The 15694-nt window shown below is 34.3% G+C and overlaps 1 protein-coding gene across 1 annotated transcript in view; it reads right to left on the reverse strand.

Moving 5' to 3' along the window:
* Positions 1-15694, reverse strand: part of LOC150107164 (PHD finger protein 12) — a 664368-nt gene that overhangs the window by 471789 nt on the left and 176885 nt on the right. The window contains exon 7 of the mRNA XM_090391685.1: positions 10001-10171. Coding sequence (XP_090247811.1) covers positions 10001-10171 — 171 coding nt within the window. The remainder of the gene's footprint in view (positions 1-10000; positions 10172-15694) is intronic.

Raw genomic sequence — 15694 nt, forward strand, 5'->3', positions numbered from 1 at the left:
GACATTCTCCTTTCACTAAGAACAATATGGCAGATATTATTAACTTGCTTAGTTGAAAAGATGCACACCAAGGATATTGATGGGATTTCTGACAAGTGGATAAGGAAAGTATATCTACCAAGTAGAAGCAAGGGGGGGAAAGCAAGGGCGAGAATGAAAACCAGATTTTGTTTTGGCACTTTTTATTTTAAGTGACATTTAAATGACATTAAAATATAAAATTAAAATTCCAAAATTTTAATTTTATATTTTCTTTTTTATAATTTCATACTCTTCTATTTTCTTCTTTCTTATGTTTGCATTTCTACTTTTCCTGTCATTCTAGATGCTTTATGTATGGTTCCTACCAATCTGTTATGTCCTGTCATTAATGTATGATTTCCTACTATTTCCTTTCCAATTTCTTGTGATTTTCTTTGTTTATATAACAATTCCTGCCACACAAACAGTGTTCTGTCATCAATGCATGATTTTCTGGCACTCCTTCCATTCTTTTCCTTTGTTTTGTTTCGTGGGAATGGAATAGGAGGTGGGGGGGGGGGTCCGATCTTTTTTTCCTTAAATTCACTAGAGCAAACCTTACACTATAACAAATCATTTCTCTAGTCTCCAGCAGTCTATTATATCGAGCATCTACCGTATATTTTTATAAAATAACAACAATGTGGTAATATGTTTTCTTTATTTCAGATTCTCTTATCCCAAGCAAATCTGACACATCCATAGCGTTCTCATCCTACAAAAAACTGTGCTTTTCTGCTCAAATCATTTCAAGATTAACATACTGTTAAACAAACCTAAAATTCATGACACTGTCCAAAAGACGGTAATTTGATAAATGTTATTATTATCTCTTTGTAAAAAGACTGTTACAATTTGCTTATGTGTGCATTGTGTACACACTTGATATATTCTTACAGATGCATCTTACTATTAATATAAGAATCATTGAAATTATTACAAGTATCTGGTAAGTACAATAATATCAAATACTTGACCTCTTTTTTTTTCTTCCACATAAATATCAATTTTAAGAAATTGATATTGGGAAAATTATTACAACTGACAATTATAAATGTTTACAAAACCAAAAATAATAAAATTTTAATGTAGAGAAGAAATAATAAAGATTCAGAATTATAAATTATGATATTTTTACATCAGTTTCATATTTCTTGTAACAATTTTTTTCATTATCTCTAGCATCAAATGATAACAGAATTTAAATCATCTCCCAATTCCTTATATCTATAAATTTCATTTCTATACCTTTAAAAAATTTCACTTAAATTACTTGAATTATGTTCTAAATTTGCAGAATCATCACTATCAGAATCAAATTCTACAAGGCTGAGTTCCTTTGTCTATTTTAAAGAAATTTGAGGTACTTCCACTTTCCTCTGGTTTATTTAATTCTAAGTCAACTAACCTATGATACGCTGCCTATTTCATTCACATTAGATTCTTCATGATTAATATTACTCTGGTGATATACGTTATCTGAATTATGTACTTTTGGATTTGCAGTTTTTTGATTGTTTTGGCTTTGTCATATTAATTCAATTTTCTCCCTTAATGTGTAATCGAATTATGAAGTTTTACACTATTTCCTTTCATGCTATATGACTGTGAACGTTTTGCACAATTATCAGGAAAACCCTTATCTTGAAACTTGAAACCCTTGAATTCATTTGGCATCAGGAGCTTGGAAAAATTACTTATTGGGATGAAACCTAATGCAGAAAGTAAGAAAAACTAAATCGTCAAGGGAGGAATGGGAAAAACGTGTGAAAGTTCAGGTATGGTATGCAAACTTGATAAAGATATGAATGGCTTCAAACATGGTTATGCATCTGACGAAGGGGTGGAAATATATGGTTTCGGACATTTTAGGTATGTCTGGGTAGGAAAATGCTCTAGAAAAAAGGCTAGACAGATTGCATATCTAATTATAACAGTAGGTTATAATTAGATATGCAGAATGAAATTCTGGCTATCAGAATCAGATATGGTAACTGGGGTCGAGTGTAATGGGTATACTATTTGTAGGAATAACAGAGGAGATAGGGGGGGGGGGTTACTACTAATGATATCAGACATATTAAGTCTAGTTATGGTAGATATGCAAGAAAACAATGATGGTAACGATGCTCAATGGCGCAGTGAGTTTGAAGCTATCTGGTGTGAAGTGGATGCTAACAGAATGAAATATATCATGGGGTGTTGCTTCAGACCTCACAGCTCAGCAAGGGGATGAAGAAATGCACTGCCAAATTAGCCCTTATAGGTATCATACGAGTGATCATTATGGGTGACTTTAATTATCCAAACATTGATTTGGTAGAAGAGAAATCTCATGATAAGAATGAAGAGCAATTTGTTGGATTACTGGGAGACAACTTTCTCAAGCAGCATGTGAAAGAAGGAACTCGAGGTCCAAGAGTGTTAGATTTGTTCATAGTCTCTAAAGGAGTCCTCTGTTGTTCATCGGGAACTATCTAATTATATTGATGTTCCCATTAGAACAAGCAATCAAAAAATTAAGGAATAACAAAGCTCCAGGTCCTGATTCAATATCGGCTAAAATGCTGAAAAACCTTGGAGAGAATGCAGTACAACTGGATACATGATTTATGCAACAAAATCTGGAAGATGGCCAAATGACTGGACTAGTTCCATCATTATCCCAATCTACAAAAAAGGCAAACACAACAAATGTGAAATTATTGTGTTTGCTATACTACCGCACCATTGCTCTTATTTATGGGATTGGAATACAAACTCCTGACTTGAATCGAGAGATGGTTGACAGACACACATCAAAAACTGGTATACAGTGGATGTGAATCTGCTAGGTTTAGCATGACCAGTGGTGTACCTCTGGGGAACATAAGGGTCAAAGATGTATAACTGAGAGGAGACCTCCACATAGCCTTTAAAGGAATGCAGAGAACCAACCAGGGCTTCTGACCTAATGTCCAATCCTCACCTTCTCATGGTGCACCCTATTAGGTATCTACCTGGATGCTGAATGAACGACAGTATGGGCTGGCAATTAGAGATTTAGCCGACCAAATTGTATTCTTATTGACTTAAATCAAAATATAAAATGGTAAAACATGACAGAATTTCATGCCAGCTGGGGTGTCACCCAGTTAAACAAGCACCCCCCACCTCCCCCATTGTTTTCACCAGGAAACCAGGACGAATAGTGAAAAGTCAGCTGCTGGAACAAATTGGTTTCTGAAAACGCTCCATTTGTTTCATCAGCAGTGGTTGCTAATTTCATTGACTTCACCATCATGATTGTTCTCCTTTATTTACTCAATGTTTTCCCTATAATTATTTAGAGTCTCAATATTAAACACTTGATAATCATTAATCTCGGTGTCTTATCAAAACAGTGTTCTAGCCCACATAAGGATACTGTACCATCAACAAAATTACATGCAAAATCATGCATTTTAAGAAATATGTTTTATGTTATTTATCAATTCCAAATATTATTCATACATTTGGATCTGAGGATTCTGGAAGAACTATTAATGTATAACAGACAATCAAAGGAAAACAAGGAATTGAAATAAAAGTGTTTATTTGCTTATGAGCTGAAATTTCTGATTCAAAGATGCTCTTTAACATAATTCAATAACTCAAAATTGAAATGTCATCTGGAATCAGAGTTTTAATTTTGTTAAATAAACTATTTTATTGTTAAAATACAGAGACAAGCTATATTACATTTCAAACAGTATGTCAAAGTGATATTGATTTGATTAACTGTTATTGTACTGGCGTGAATAATGTTAAAAAATAAATAAATAATGATAAAAAAAACCACTACATCAAAGCTATATTCTATTTATAATATCATCAGAGAACAAATTCATATTATAATTATTATTATATCACACCTCCAGGGAGTCCAAAGACTCATGGAAGGAGGGCATCAACTCTACAACTCTTCATCTCACTACTTCACCAACCTTCATCATCTAACACCAACTACCACCACTAGTGCTTTCACAGATAATCACAAACATCCACGCCCATGGCGGGATTCGAACCTGCAGCCTTTTGGCTGGAGAGCGGATATGCTAACCACTCGGCCAACCAGGCCGGTTAATTAGCATTAATACAGCAAAACTGGTGGCCTCATCAATAATTTAATATAAGTGTTTGTTATAATGAAGCTAAGATCTTAAATTACTGCAGTCCTAATTATAATTAAATCTCAGACCAAAAGGTTATGTGGGTAGAATATGTGCCATCCATATTTCTGGAATTTTTAGACCACCATTATTGTTAAGATTAGGATGGGTGATATTAATTCCACAGGCCTCCTCCTTAAATTTATGCTAATACCACATTTTGGTGCGATGTAAACAACAGGTCTAATCAATTCTATATAGAGTATTTAGGGCATAATCAGAAAGGCCAGATTTACCATAATTATTAAATTTAATGTGCCATATATGTTCCTTTTTTTCAGATAGGAATTGTGCATCCTGTTTAGGGCATGTTATATAGGGCAAATTATAGGTACCATGAATATGGCATACTCCAAAGGTGGGCAAGTGGAGGAAGTGGATCCATGGATAAGTTCTTTAATTTTTTATTTTATTTTATTTTTGTTTTTAAGTGGAGTCTTGTGAAGAATTTTGTTGATATTATTTTGGCTGTAGCCATTTTTCAGGATGGAATGGCTGATAACTTTTAATTTATGTTTAAATGCTTGCTACTGAAGCAAATCTTTAAAGACCTGTTTTTAGTGTGTTAATGACACCTTTTTTTTTGTGTTGGGTGGTGGTAAGATATATGTGTATATGTTGGCCAGTATATGTATGCTTACAGTAAACAGTGAAGAAAAGACTGCCGGAAGGAAGATGTGTGAGAAGTGTATCTAGAAAAGGAAGTGTGTTCTGACTTTCAATTTCAATTGTATGCATTTGTGTTGTTTGTTTAGGTGGCTGAGGAAAGTGTCTGTCTGGCAGCCATGGGACCAGATAACAAAAACACTGTCAACATATCTAAGCCAAACTTTGAGATGACGAGGGAAATTAAAATCAAAACACCGAGAAATTAAAGTAATTATTCCTAACATGGTTGTAGTCTCCATAATTTACTGAAATAAATGCTGATCACCATGTAACACTAAAGGAAAGGATAGTAAATAGTGCAATTTGTAACAGCATTATTGTAAAGCAAAGTCACTCATCAAAACAATTTACTCATCATCAAATTACTGATATTCACCCTCAGAGGGCATACAGATATTATGATATAATGTAATCCATATGATTGTACTACATGAAAAAAGTTACATCCTTGCTAACATCCGATCAAGAAATTTCCTCCAAATTAATCGGTTATCAGTCAAGTCCCCAATATTATCAGATCTCATATATTCTGTCTTCTAAGGCACTTTTATTGTATTAATCCCCCAGATCATGGTATTCCTCTTGGGTTTTTTCCTGCCATCTTGGTAAAGAATATTTCTTTTGCAAACCTTTCATCTCCCATTCTGTTTAACTGACCATACAACCTGAGATTAACTCTGCTCACACATTCCTGAATTCTAACAGTGTCAAGTTATTTCTCACTATCCTAGTTTTTAATATGATATTGCCATTGATGCCATTTGTTCACTCCCCTATTGTTTCTCATAACTCTCATATCAATTCTCTCCAGCCTTTGATCAAGTTTATTTCTAACCAAACTCTCAGATTCATAATTTAAAATTGGTTTCAACAGAGTCTTGTATAAAGTGAGGTTAGTATTTTGATTAATTTCTCTCTTATTCCATATATATTTATTCAGATGACTTCTTACCATACCAGATTCACTAATTCTGTTGTATATTTCCATATTTAATTTACCATCTTCATTAAAAATTGTGTCAAAATAGTTGAAATGTTTTACTTGTTCTATAAGATTCTCCATTCAGGATACAGTTGATGTTTTCAATATTTCTTCCTATTTTCAATGTCTTTTTAACTGGTATTTTCACACCAAATTTATTAGCAAATATTTAGTTTAGTCAGGGAATCTTGCAGACTTGTGCTGGATTTATTCAGAAGTCTAACATCGTCTGCATAAAATAAAGAGATGGAATTAACATATCCAATTTTCACATCAGGTTTAATGCTGCTTTCCTTAATAACATAATCCATATGTTATCAAGGAAAGTTATCTCCACTGTTATTCATCATAATCTATGATGAATAACAGTGGAGATAATGTAGACCCCTGTCACACACCAGACTTAACATCACCCCATCATCCTGTACTACCTCCTGCAATTTTATTTGCTGACTTACAAATCAAATAGATTAACTATTGCTTGATATAATGTCCCATTCACACCACATAACTGTAGCATATTGAACAGTTTTTCTCGTGGCACCTTGTCATATGCCTTTTCTAGATCTATTAAACTTAAATATAGATCCTTGTTTCCCATGATTTCTCAAATATTTGATTAAAGGAGAAAATCTGATCCTGAAAACCTTTATTTGGCCTGAATCCAGATAGTTCTTCCCCAAACTTCCCTTCCACAATTTTTCTTAGCCATTTCTCAAATACGCTTGCAGAAATCTTACCAGGAATACTCATAGGGAAATTCCTCAGTAATTCTCACAGTTTTATTTCCCTTTTTACATATGGGTACCACGAGAGAGAGAGGGAGAGCTATACCCCAATCACCCAGAATTCAAGCATCTGACCAAGACTTCCAGATTATGCAGTACAGCTAGGGTAAAATGTTTACAGAATGCCTGGTCAGAGGGTTGAATTGAATTTCAGTACAGAAGTATAACCATGTTAGGTTGTACTTCTGTTTCAAAATTATGTATACAGTAAAGAGTATACATAATGTTGTCATGCTAAATTATGCCATTAAAATGGTTCAAGTGAAATAGTTTCAAATTTTTTATATCCCACATATCATATTTCAGTAAATTTCAAGAAAAATTCTCTCTTTAAATCATTTTGCCAATGAAAGCCCAATGTGTGTGTGGGGGGAGAAGGGACATTTAATCATCTGGCCTTGAACCTAAAAACTGAAAATTACTGCACTGTATACATATGATTTAGTATACATTGTATCAATCAGCTCTTAAAAGATAATACCATTTGAAAGTACTTTGATGTTGAAAATTACAACATCAAAGTGAATATTAGATCCAGCATTATTTCAAAGTCAAATGTAGAAATTATGGAAGTTTTGTGAGTTGACCAGAAAGCTTGCAGGAATACACTCTTTGGCATTCACAACTTGCTTTAGTTTGGACTACATAAAAGACATAGGTGCCACCCAAGTGTTTATATATTCACCTTTTATTAGTTCATTTTGATAAAGTTTCACTGGCCACTTTGCTTATGTAATTTTGCATCACTGAACTGAATCCTTTTGGCTCTTTATTTTAGTAATTACTTTTACACACCAACTGAGAGTTCGCTTATGAAAAATACATTTCTTTTATATTTCAAGCTCCTCAGTACAACGAGTTTTTGCTTTCTTAAGGTTTCTGTCTGGTCTCTGAAGAGAAACAACCAGTTCGAAACAGCTGTCAGGCCAGTGAAACCTTATCAAAATGGTCTAATAAAATGTAATATATGAACGCTTGGGCAGTGCCTATGTCTTTTAAGTAGTCCAAACTAGGCAATTCGTGAGTGCTGAAGAATGCATTCCTGAGGCTCTCTGGTCAACTCACAAAACTTTTATAGTTTCTACATTTGGCTTTGAAATAATGCTGAATCTAATATCCACTTTGCCTATGTAATTTCAAAATTTTCGTTTATCAGGAGAACCACAATATAGATCTATTATAGACAGTCTGTAATAAATTTATATTTCCACTTTCATAGTTGTTGCACTGATTCATGTCAAAATTTCTAGAACAGAATGTATGTGAAACTGGAATGAAAAGGAATTAATTAATTAATGAACTAATTATTTACAAGCCTACTTTTCACCAGCTCATACCAGTATTATCAAAAGATCTTTAAAGGTACAGACTTGGCAAAGGCTGAAATGAAATAACCCCAAGAACAAGGATAGTCCATTCATAGAGGGCAGGGTGCCCTTCTGGTAATAGTCGCTTATTTAATAATGCTGTCATGAAGATAGCAGGGTACATTGAAATATGTGCAGGATCAGTTCTAGCAGTTAACCAGCTTCTGCTGAACTTGAACCTTCCAGAAACAAACACAGTGATTTGAATTGGGGTTTATGCATTAATCTGGCTTTATTCCTCCAGATGAAATGGTCCTCACCAAGTCGTATTGTGCTAGTCTGTTTTTTTTTGGCTTGCCTGTGTGGAATATACTTTATGTTCTTTTTTCTAAGCTAGGTAGTCTTGCCCTGTCTGTATGAAATACTAGATTCTTCCATACAAAAAAGGGATATTGTACACACCTGGGAACGAAAAAAGACTCCTGGCAGTCCTTTATCTCTCTCAGAAAGGTGGAAACTTTCTTAATAGATGTGCAGACTGTTTTAATTCTATGCTATTTTAGGAAGTCCAGTATATCTGTTGTACATTTGATGTAAGAAAGAGATATGGTGTATGCACAGGCTGGTTAGGAGGTGGAAGTTTATTGTTCTCTTTTAAGCCGTTTGATGAGGGTCTTCTATTATATCCATTTTAATTGAATAATGTAAGAAAAGCTTGATGTTCCAGATTAGTGCCTGTCCTGAGGACAAAATTCACTCTACCCTGGAAGATACAGATTTGAAAATTCCAATTTTCTGATCAGGTTAGTGATGGTGTAAAGTGGAATGTAGATGTTAATTTTGTGACTTTTTATTATCTGCACAGTCAAGTGCAAAACAGAATAATCTGTTTGACTAAATCAGTCAAGTTTAGATGAATCATTCTAACTTAATGAGTCACATACCTGATAAGTCCAGAAAGTATCAATTTACATAACCAAAATACTGAAATTGCACTTGAAGGTAGTTGCTGTTCATTATACTAAAAGATAACAAATTCTTCTGCAGCAAAAATCCAATAGTCCCCCCCCTTATCAGATTTTATGACTTTAACTGTAAGATACAAGCAACTCCAGAGATATATTATTCAGCCCAGCTAGGTGCACTTTCATAATAAAAAGTTATGTGAAATGAATAAACATCAAGATATGCTCAAATGGTTTCAATAATATTAAAGATGATATCAAGGGAAAATGAAGAATCAGGTACATAGTTAGAACAAGTTTTGAACTGTTACTGTTGCTCAGCTAGGTTATAAAAATTAAGAAATAATATGGATTAACAAGGCACCTATAACTTCAGGTAACTTTTGGTCCCAAAGTTACAAATTTATATGCAACTTTTTAAATTTAAAGCAATCAAACAACACTTGTTAGTGTTGTTTGGCAAAAATAAAAAATAAAAATAAAAAATTTGACAAAAATCAAGTATGAAAAATAGAATGCATTTAAGATACATACCTCATTTTTGGTTTATATACTCTGGGTATAAAATCTGATTTGGTTAATTGTGCTATTACAAATAATTCAACTAAACCAAAATTGAAATTATTAGAAAAAATTTAATATAGCTATATAGAAAATTTCATTAAATTCTATTTGGTGAATGTAAAATAGTTAATATCAATTTAACATTTTGCCTAATTCTTGGCACATTCAAATCTCAATTTTAGCACATTATATTCCATCCAAGAGCAGAATTACTGCAATATATAATTTTTAAACACTGTGCTCCTGCAAATAAACTAATTGAGGCTAAAATCTGAAATGGTGCTTCAACTTCTTTGCCTTTCAATAAAATCCAGTAGATTTTTGTGAAACAAAGGAAGGGAAGTGGCAGGAAAGCCAGCAATTATACAGAACACAAAGCTTTCCTTTATGTGTTTAAGAGATTACATTCTATCAACTGGATGCTGCTCATAACACTTTCTACACTTTCAATCACAATTCTTGCCTTACTGTAATTCATCCAACATATGATGATTGTAACAAAATTCAAACATACCTGTACCCTGTTTCTAGGTGACATTTTGGTTTTATACCTAAATGGGGGATGCTGCCGATGGACCTTTCCTAAAAAATCAATTTTGATGGCATCCTGAGATACTGGGCCTGAAAACTTATCCCACAACTTTACTCTTTCAGTTAAACTTACAGAAGTTAATAGTTTCTGGTCCTAGAGAAGCAAAGAAAGCTTTGTTGAAATAACTGCAATTTATGGAAATAACTATATGTTTTAAATAAACATCCTCATTCTCAAATGTCATTAATCTCCATCCTGTCAGTATATAATTATTAATATCATTTTAGATAGCTTTACTAAATTATTCCAATACAGATGATCCAACTGAATTATTAAAACTGAATAATAATAGCATATTCTTGCACACATCCTTAAGAAAACATGTTCCAGATAGAGCAGATTGCAATAATTCTAACATTCATTTCAATTATTTAATGGCATTAATTCACATCTGCAGCTATTTTGATGGATTGCAAATCAGAATCCTCAGAATACTTGTCAAAAAGAACACCAGAAATTGACAATCAGTACTGTAAAAACACTTCAAAACCGTAATGGACAAAACAACTGACATCCTATGATAGGATATGGGTTATTATTACAATGGACCTCTTCCTGGGAGGAAGGTGATAAGATTCACTAAAGTCATTAGCAAAGGTGTCTGGACTTTATGTAATTAATTTCTTGAGAGAGCAGAGCACAAAGGATGAGCTCAATATACAACTATATTTGTATATTGAGGAACTACCTCAATATACAAATATTGAGGAGTTCCTCTAAATAAGGAACTATACTTCAGCATCAGCTATAAAACACTCCTCACATCAATAAGTAAGACTGCACTAATTTGTACAAGGCATGGATTTCATTGCAAAAATTAAGACAATCGCATTCAGTTCACTTACGAAGAAGAAGATAACTGAGAGTGTTTTTTAGTAGCCTTCACACTTTCATTTTTACAATTAAACCGACACCAGACTTTCCATTCATGTTCTTACACATCATCCTTGTCAAAAATCCAGCACTATAGATTTCTCACCACATCTGTCTTCATCCATAGCAAATAAATCATGTACACAGCACAGCCAGATGACTGATTTGTGTAAAACGGTATTAAATGCTTAGTTTTCTAAACTTCTATAGAGAATTGACTAAAAGGTGGAATATGGATGGGACTCACAGCTGTCTCATCTAACTATTTTGTATATTTTTCCTTTCCATTAAAAATAACTTGAGTGTGTGGTGAATCTGATAACTCCAACATGTCAGAATGAAAATGCCATTTCAAAAGGTTAAGGGATTCTGTACTTCACCACAAGTAATATCAGATAGGATCCTAATGCTCTAATTTTTCAGGTTAAGAATTCTTTTATTATCATTTTAAAATGAAGAGAATTTTTAATCGAGGAGAGAGTTGTCCCCAAGGGGGAGAAAGTGACATTGCCAGTTGAGTGCTAAGTTTGCACATGGGGTGTCTATGTTAGCAACTACAGAATGGATGGAATATAGGACATGGTGAGTTTTTGTGACCCCATATGTTTGGGTGGGCTTAACATGGTTAATGTTTTAGTTTTCTGGTATTTTCTTTGTACAAAGATGTAACTTTTTAAATAATTGATTTAAAATTTGATCATCATCAAATTCCTGCCATGTACCCTCAAGGGGTGTACAGGATATGATAGTACTACATGAAAAATTTACATCATTACTAACTTCCTATCTATAATTTTCCTCCAAATCAATCTGTTACTTATCAAGACTCCAACATTATCAGATCTTATATTTCTATCGTCTAAGGTACTTTTTACCGTATCAATCCACCTATATCTTGATCTTCCTCTGGGTCGTATTCCTGCCAACCTGACAGAAAACGCTTGTTTTGCTAATCTTTCCTCGCCCATTCTGCTTAAGTGACCATACCACCTGAGATTAGCTCTGCTAACACATTCCTGGGCAATTCGTGAGTGCTGAAGAATGCATTCCCAAAGCTCTCTGGTCAACTCACAAATATTTATAGTTTCTACATTCAGCTTTGAAATAATGCTGAATCTAATATCCACTTTGCCTATGTAATTTCAAAATTCTCAAGTTCTTTCCTAATATCCTCATTTTTAACATGATATTGCCATTGATGTCATTTATTCATGCCACTAATCTTTCACAGCATTCTCATATCTGCTGTCTCTAGTCTTTCGTCAAGTGTTTTACTTCTGACCCAGCTCTCAGATCCATAAGTTAAAACTGGTTTGAAAACTGTCTTGTATACAGCTAATTTAGTGTTCCATCTAATTTCTCTCTTATTCCATATGAATATATTCAACTGACTTCCTAACATACCAGCTACGTTGATTCTGTTGTCTATTTCCATATTAAATTTACCATGTTCACTAAAAATCGTGCCTAAGTAGCTGAAATGTTTTACTTCTTCCACAGATTCTCCGTTCACAATGCAGTTGACATTTTCAACAATTCTACCTATTTTCATTGTCTTTGTCTTTTTACTGCTGACCTTCATACCATATCTATTACAACAGTTATTCAATTTAGTCAGGAAATCTTGCACACTTGTAGTGGATTTATTTAGAAGTATAACATCGTCCACATAAAGCAAAGAGCCGACATTAACATCTCCAATTTAGATATCATGTTTAATACCACTTTTCTTCATAATGTGATCAACATAGATAATGAATAACAGAGAGGATAATGTACATCCTAGTCTCACACCAGATTTAACATTAAACCATCTTCCTGTACTTCCTTCAATTCTAACTGCTGACTTACAACTCAAAGACTAAGTATTGCTTGATTTACAACTCAAAGAGTAAGTATTGCTTGATATAATGCCTCAATGACACCACATAACTGTAGCATACTGAATAGCTTCTCTCTTGGCATCTAGTCATATGCCTTTTCCAGATCAACAAAAATTAAATACAAATCTTTGTTATATTCCCATGCTTTCTCGACTATTTATCGTAAAGTGAAGATCTGATCCTGACAGCCTCTATTTGGTCTGAATCCAGCTTGTTCTTCACCAAGCTTTTCTTCCACAATTCTTCTCAACTGTTTCTCAAGTATACTTGCATGAATCTTGCCAGGAACACTCAGTAGGGAAATAGCTCTGTAATTCTCACATTCAGTTTTATTTCCCTTTTTATATATATGGGTGCGATGAGAGCTCTACTCCAATCATCAGGAATTCGTCCCTCTGTCCAGGCTTTCCGAACTATGCAGTGCAGCCGCTGTAAGACTTTTATATCACCATACTTCAGCATTTGTGGTCGAATATCATCTAATCCTGCTGCCTTTCCACATTTCAAGCCTTTGATGGCTTTTTCTACTTCAAGTAAGGATATGTATTCTGATCTGTATGCCTGTTGAGTGTTTTTTTACCACTGTGCTATCACTGCTTGCTTCATTTAGCAACTTTTTTGAAGTAATTACTCCATACTTCAAGGATATCTTTTTCTCCCATTTTCATGTCACCTTTATCATCTCTAACTCTTTTTACAGCACTCTTTCCTCCATTTCTAATCTTCTTCAACAACATCCAGAATATCTTACCAGCTTCTTCATATTTATTTTCTATGTTCTTGCCAAAGTCCTCCCATGACTTTTGTTTAGCTTGTTTTATACATTGTTTGGCTTTCTTACATTTGTCTCTGTATTCTCTAAGAGCACAAGCCGACTTATTTGCCAGAAACTTTTGATATGCATTCTTCTTTTCATTCACTGCCTCTTTAACTTCTTGTGTCCACCCTGGAGTTCTGATTTTCCTATCCTTGCAGACAACTTCACCTCCAGCAGAATCAGTCAGGGTTTTCTTCAAGGCTTGCCACTGAATCTCCAATGCTTGGTTCATGTTCTCAACCTCTTTCATTCTTTCTTCAATAATCTTTGTGTATTTTAGTCTACAGTTCACATCTGAGAGCTGCTCAACTTTTATTCACTTTAAAACTTTCTTATATGTTATTCTTTTCAATATGAAATTCAATTTTATCCTGCTCAAGACTAAATAGTGATCACTTCCAATTTCAAATCTTCTGTACATTCTGGTGTCCTACACCAGGGAGAAAACATCACTATCAACAATAACATAGTCAATGAGACTTTTCTTATTTCTTGCCTCTTGTCTTCATGTGAATTTGTGCATTTTTATGTTGGAACATGGTGTTAGTAATAACCAGTCCATGTCCTGAGCAGAAATCCAACAGGTATTTTCCATTATTATTAGCTTTGCTCTTTTCTCCAAATTTTCCCAAAACATTTTTGTATGTCTAGCAATCATTTCCTACTCTGTTATTTAGATCCCCAACAAGGACCAACTTTTCCTTTTTCACTGTATCAGTGGCTTTCTCTAAAGCCTCAAAAAATTCCTCCACTTCTTCTTTAGTAGAACCTTCTGTGGGACCATAGGCACAAATTAGTCTCATTGTCCAGTTCCCCATTCTCATATTTTCCCACATCACTCTGCTTGAGACTGCCTGCCATTCAAGAAGATTACCCCATATTTAGTGTTGAATACTATGGCTACTCCTTCTTTTTCTTGATTGTCATTGCCTGAATATAACATTTTGTATTTATTGCTAAGAAAGATCTCGCCAGTTTTTGTCTTTTTTGTTTCAATCACCCCTATGTCGATCTGGTACTTATCTAATTCCTCAGTTAGCTCCATTTCTTTGCCATTCAGGCTTCAGAGTTAAAGATCGGTTGATAGTACCGATCTTTAACTCTGATGATGTTGAGCTGGGGTGTTTTCGGACTTTGTTCTAGTAGCTGACTTTTCGCTGTTCGTTCTGGTTCCCTGGCAAAAACAATGGGGGCCTTTTTTAACCAGGCGACACCCCAGCCGGCATGAAATTTTGCCATGTTGTACCATCATTCTGTAGTTTGGTTAAACCAATATGAATACAATTGGTCAGCTAAATCCCAAATTACCAGCCCATCCTCGTTCGTTCAGTATCCAGATCGACACCCATCAGAGTGCACCACGAGAAGGTGAGGATTAGACATTAAGTCAGAAGTCCTGGTCGGTTCTCCGCATTCCTTTAATGGCTATGTGGAGGTCTCCTCTCAGTTATGAAGCTTTGACCCTTAAGCACCATGTTATATTCTGTTTGACCCATTAAGACTCTTGCATTACTCTAATCTACTTTGGTTATATCATTTTGTATTGTTGTTATATAAGATTTTTTAAGTGCAGTTTCTTTAGATGGAATGTTGCTCCTGGGAGATTTATATTTTATAAGAATACTAGCAGTTTTATATGAATACTTTTGATATTTGGGGAGAGACAGAGATTTAGTTGACAGTAAGGCTGAGTGCTTGAGCAGTAATGGTACAACAGTTGGCGAAAGTGGCGATAAGTTAGTGATGTTGATTGGCAAGACATGCATAAACGATGGTGAGTTAGTGGTGGCAAGCAGTACAAGAGCCAGTAGCAAGTTAGCAGTGGTAAGGGTTAAGACAGCAGAAGTGCAAGGTAATGAAAATGCAATATGCTCAAATGGCATTGAAAAGATATGAAGATTCAAGATATGAAAAGCAGAGTTAGCAAAGATGAGGCAAGAGATTAAACATATGAGGAATGAACTCGGGAAAATTATGGATTTGCATGGGAATATGAGGAAGAATGGGACAAAAGATTTGAAAGAAATATTGAATGATTTGAGA

This window comes from Typopeltis vanoorti, chromosome 4 (genome assembly GCF_054136105.1).
Source record: "Typopeltis vanoorti isolate ZY-2024b chromosome 4, IOZ_Tvanoo_1.0, whole genome shotgun sequence".
Lineage (NCBI taxonomy): Eukaryota > Metazoa > Arthropoda > Arachnida > Uropygi > Thelyphonidae > Typopeltis > Typopeltis vanoorti.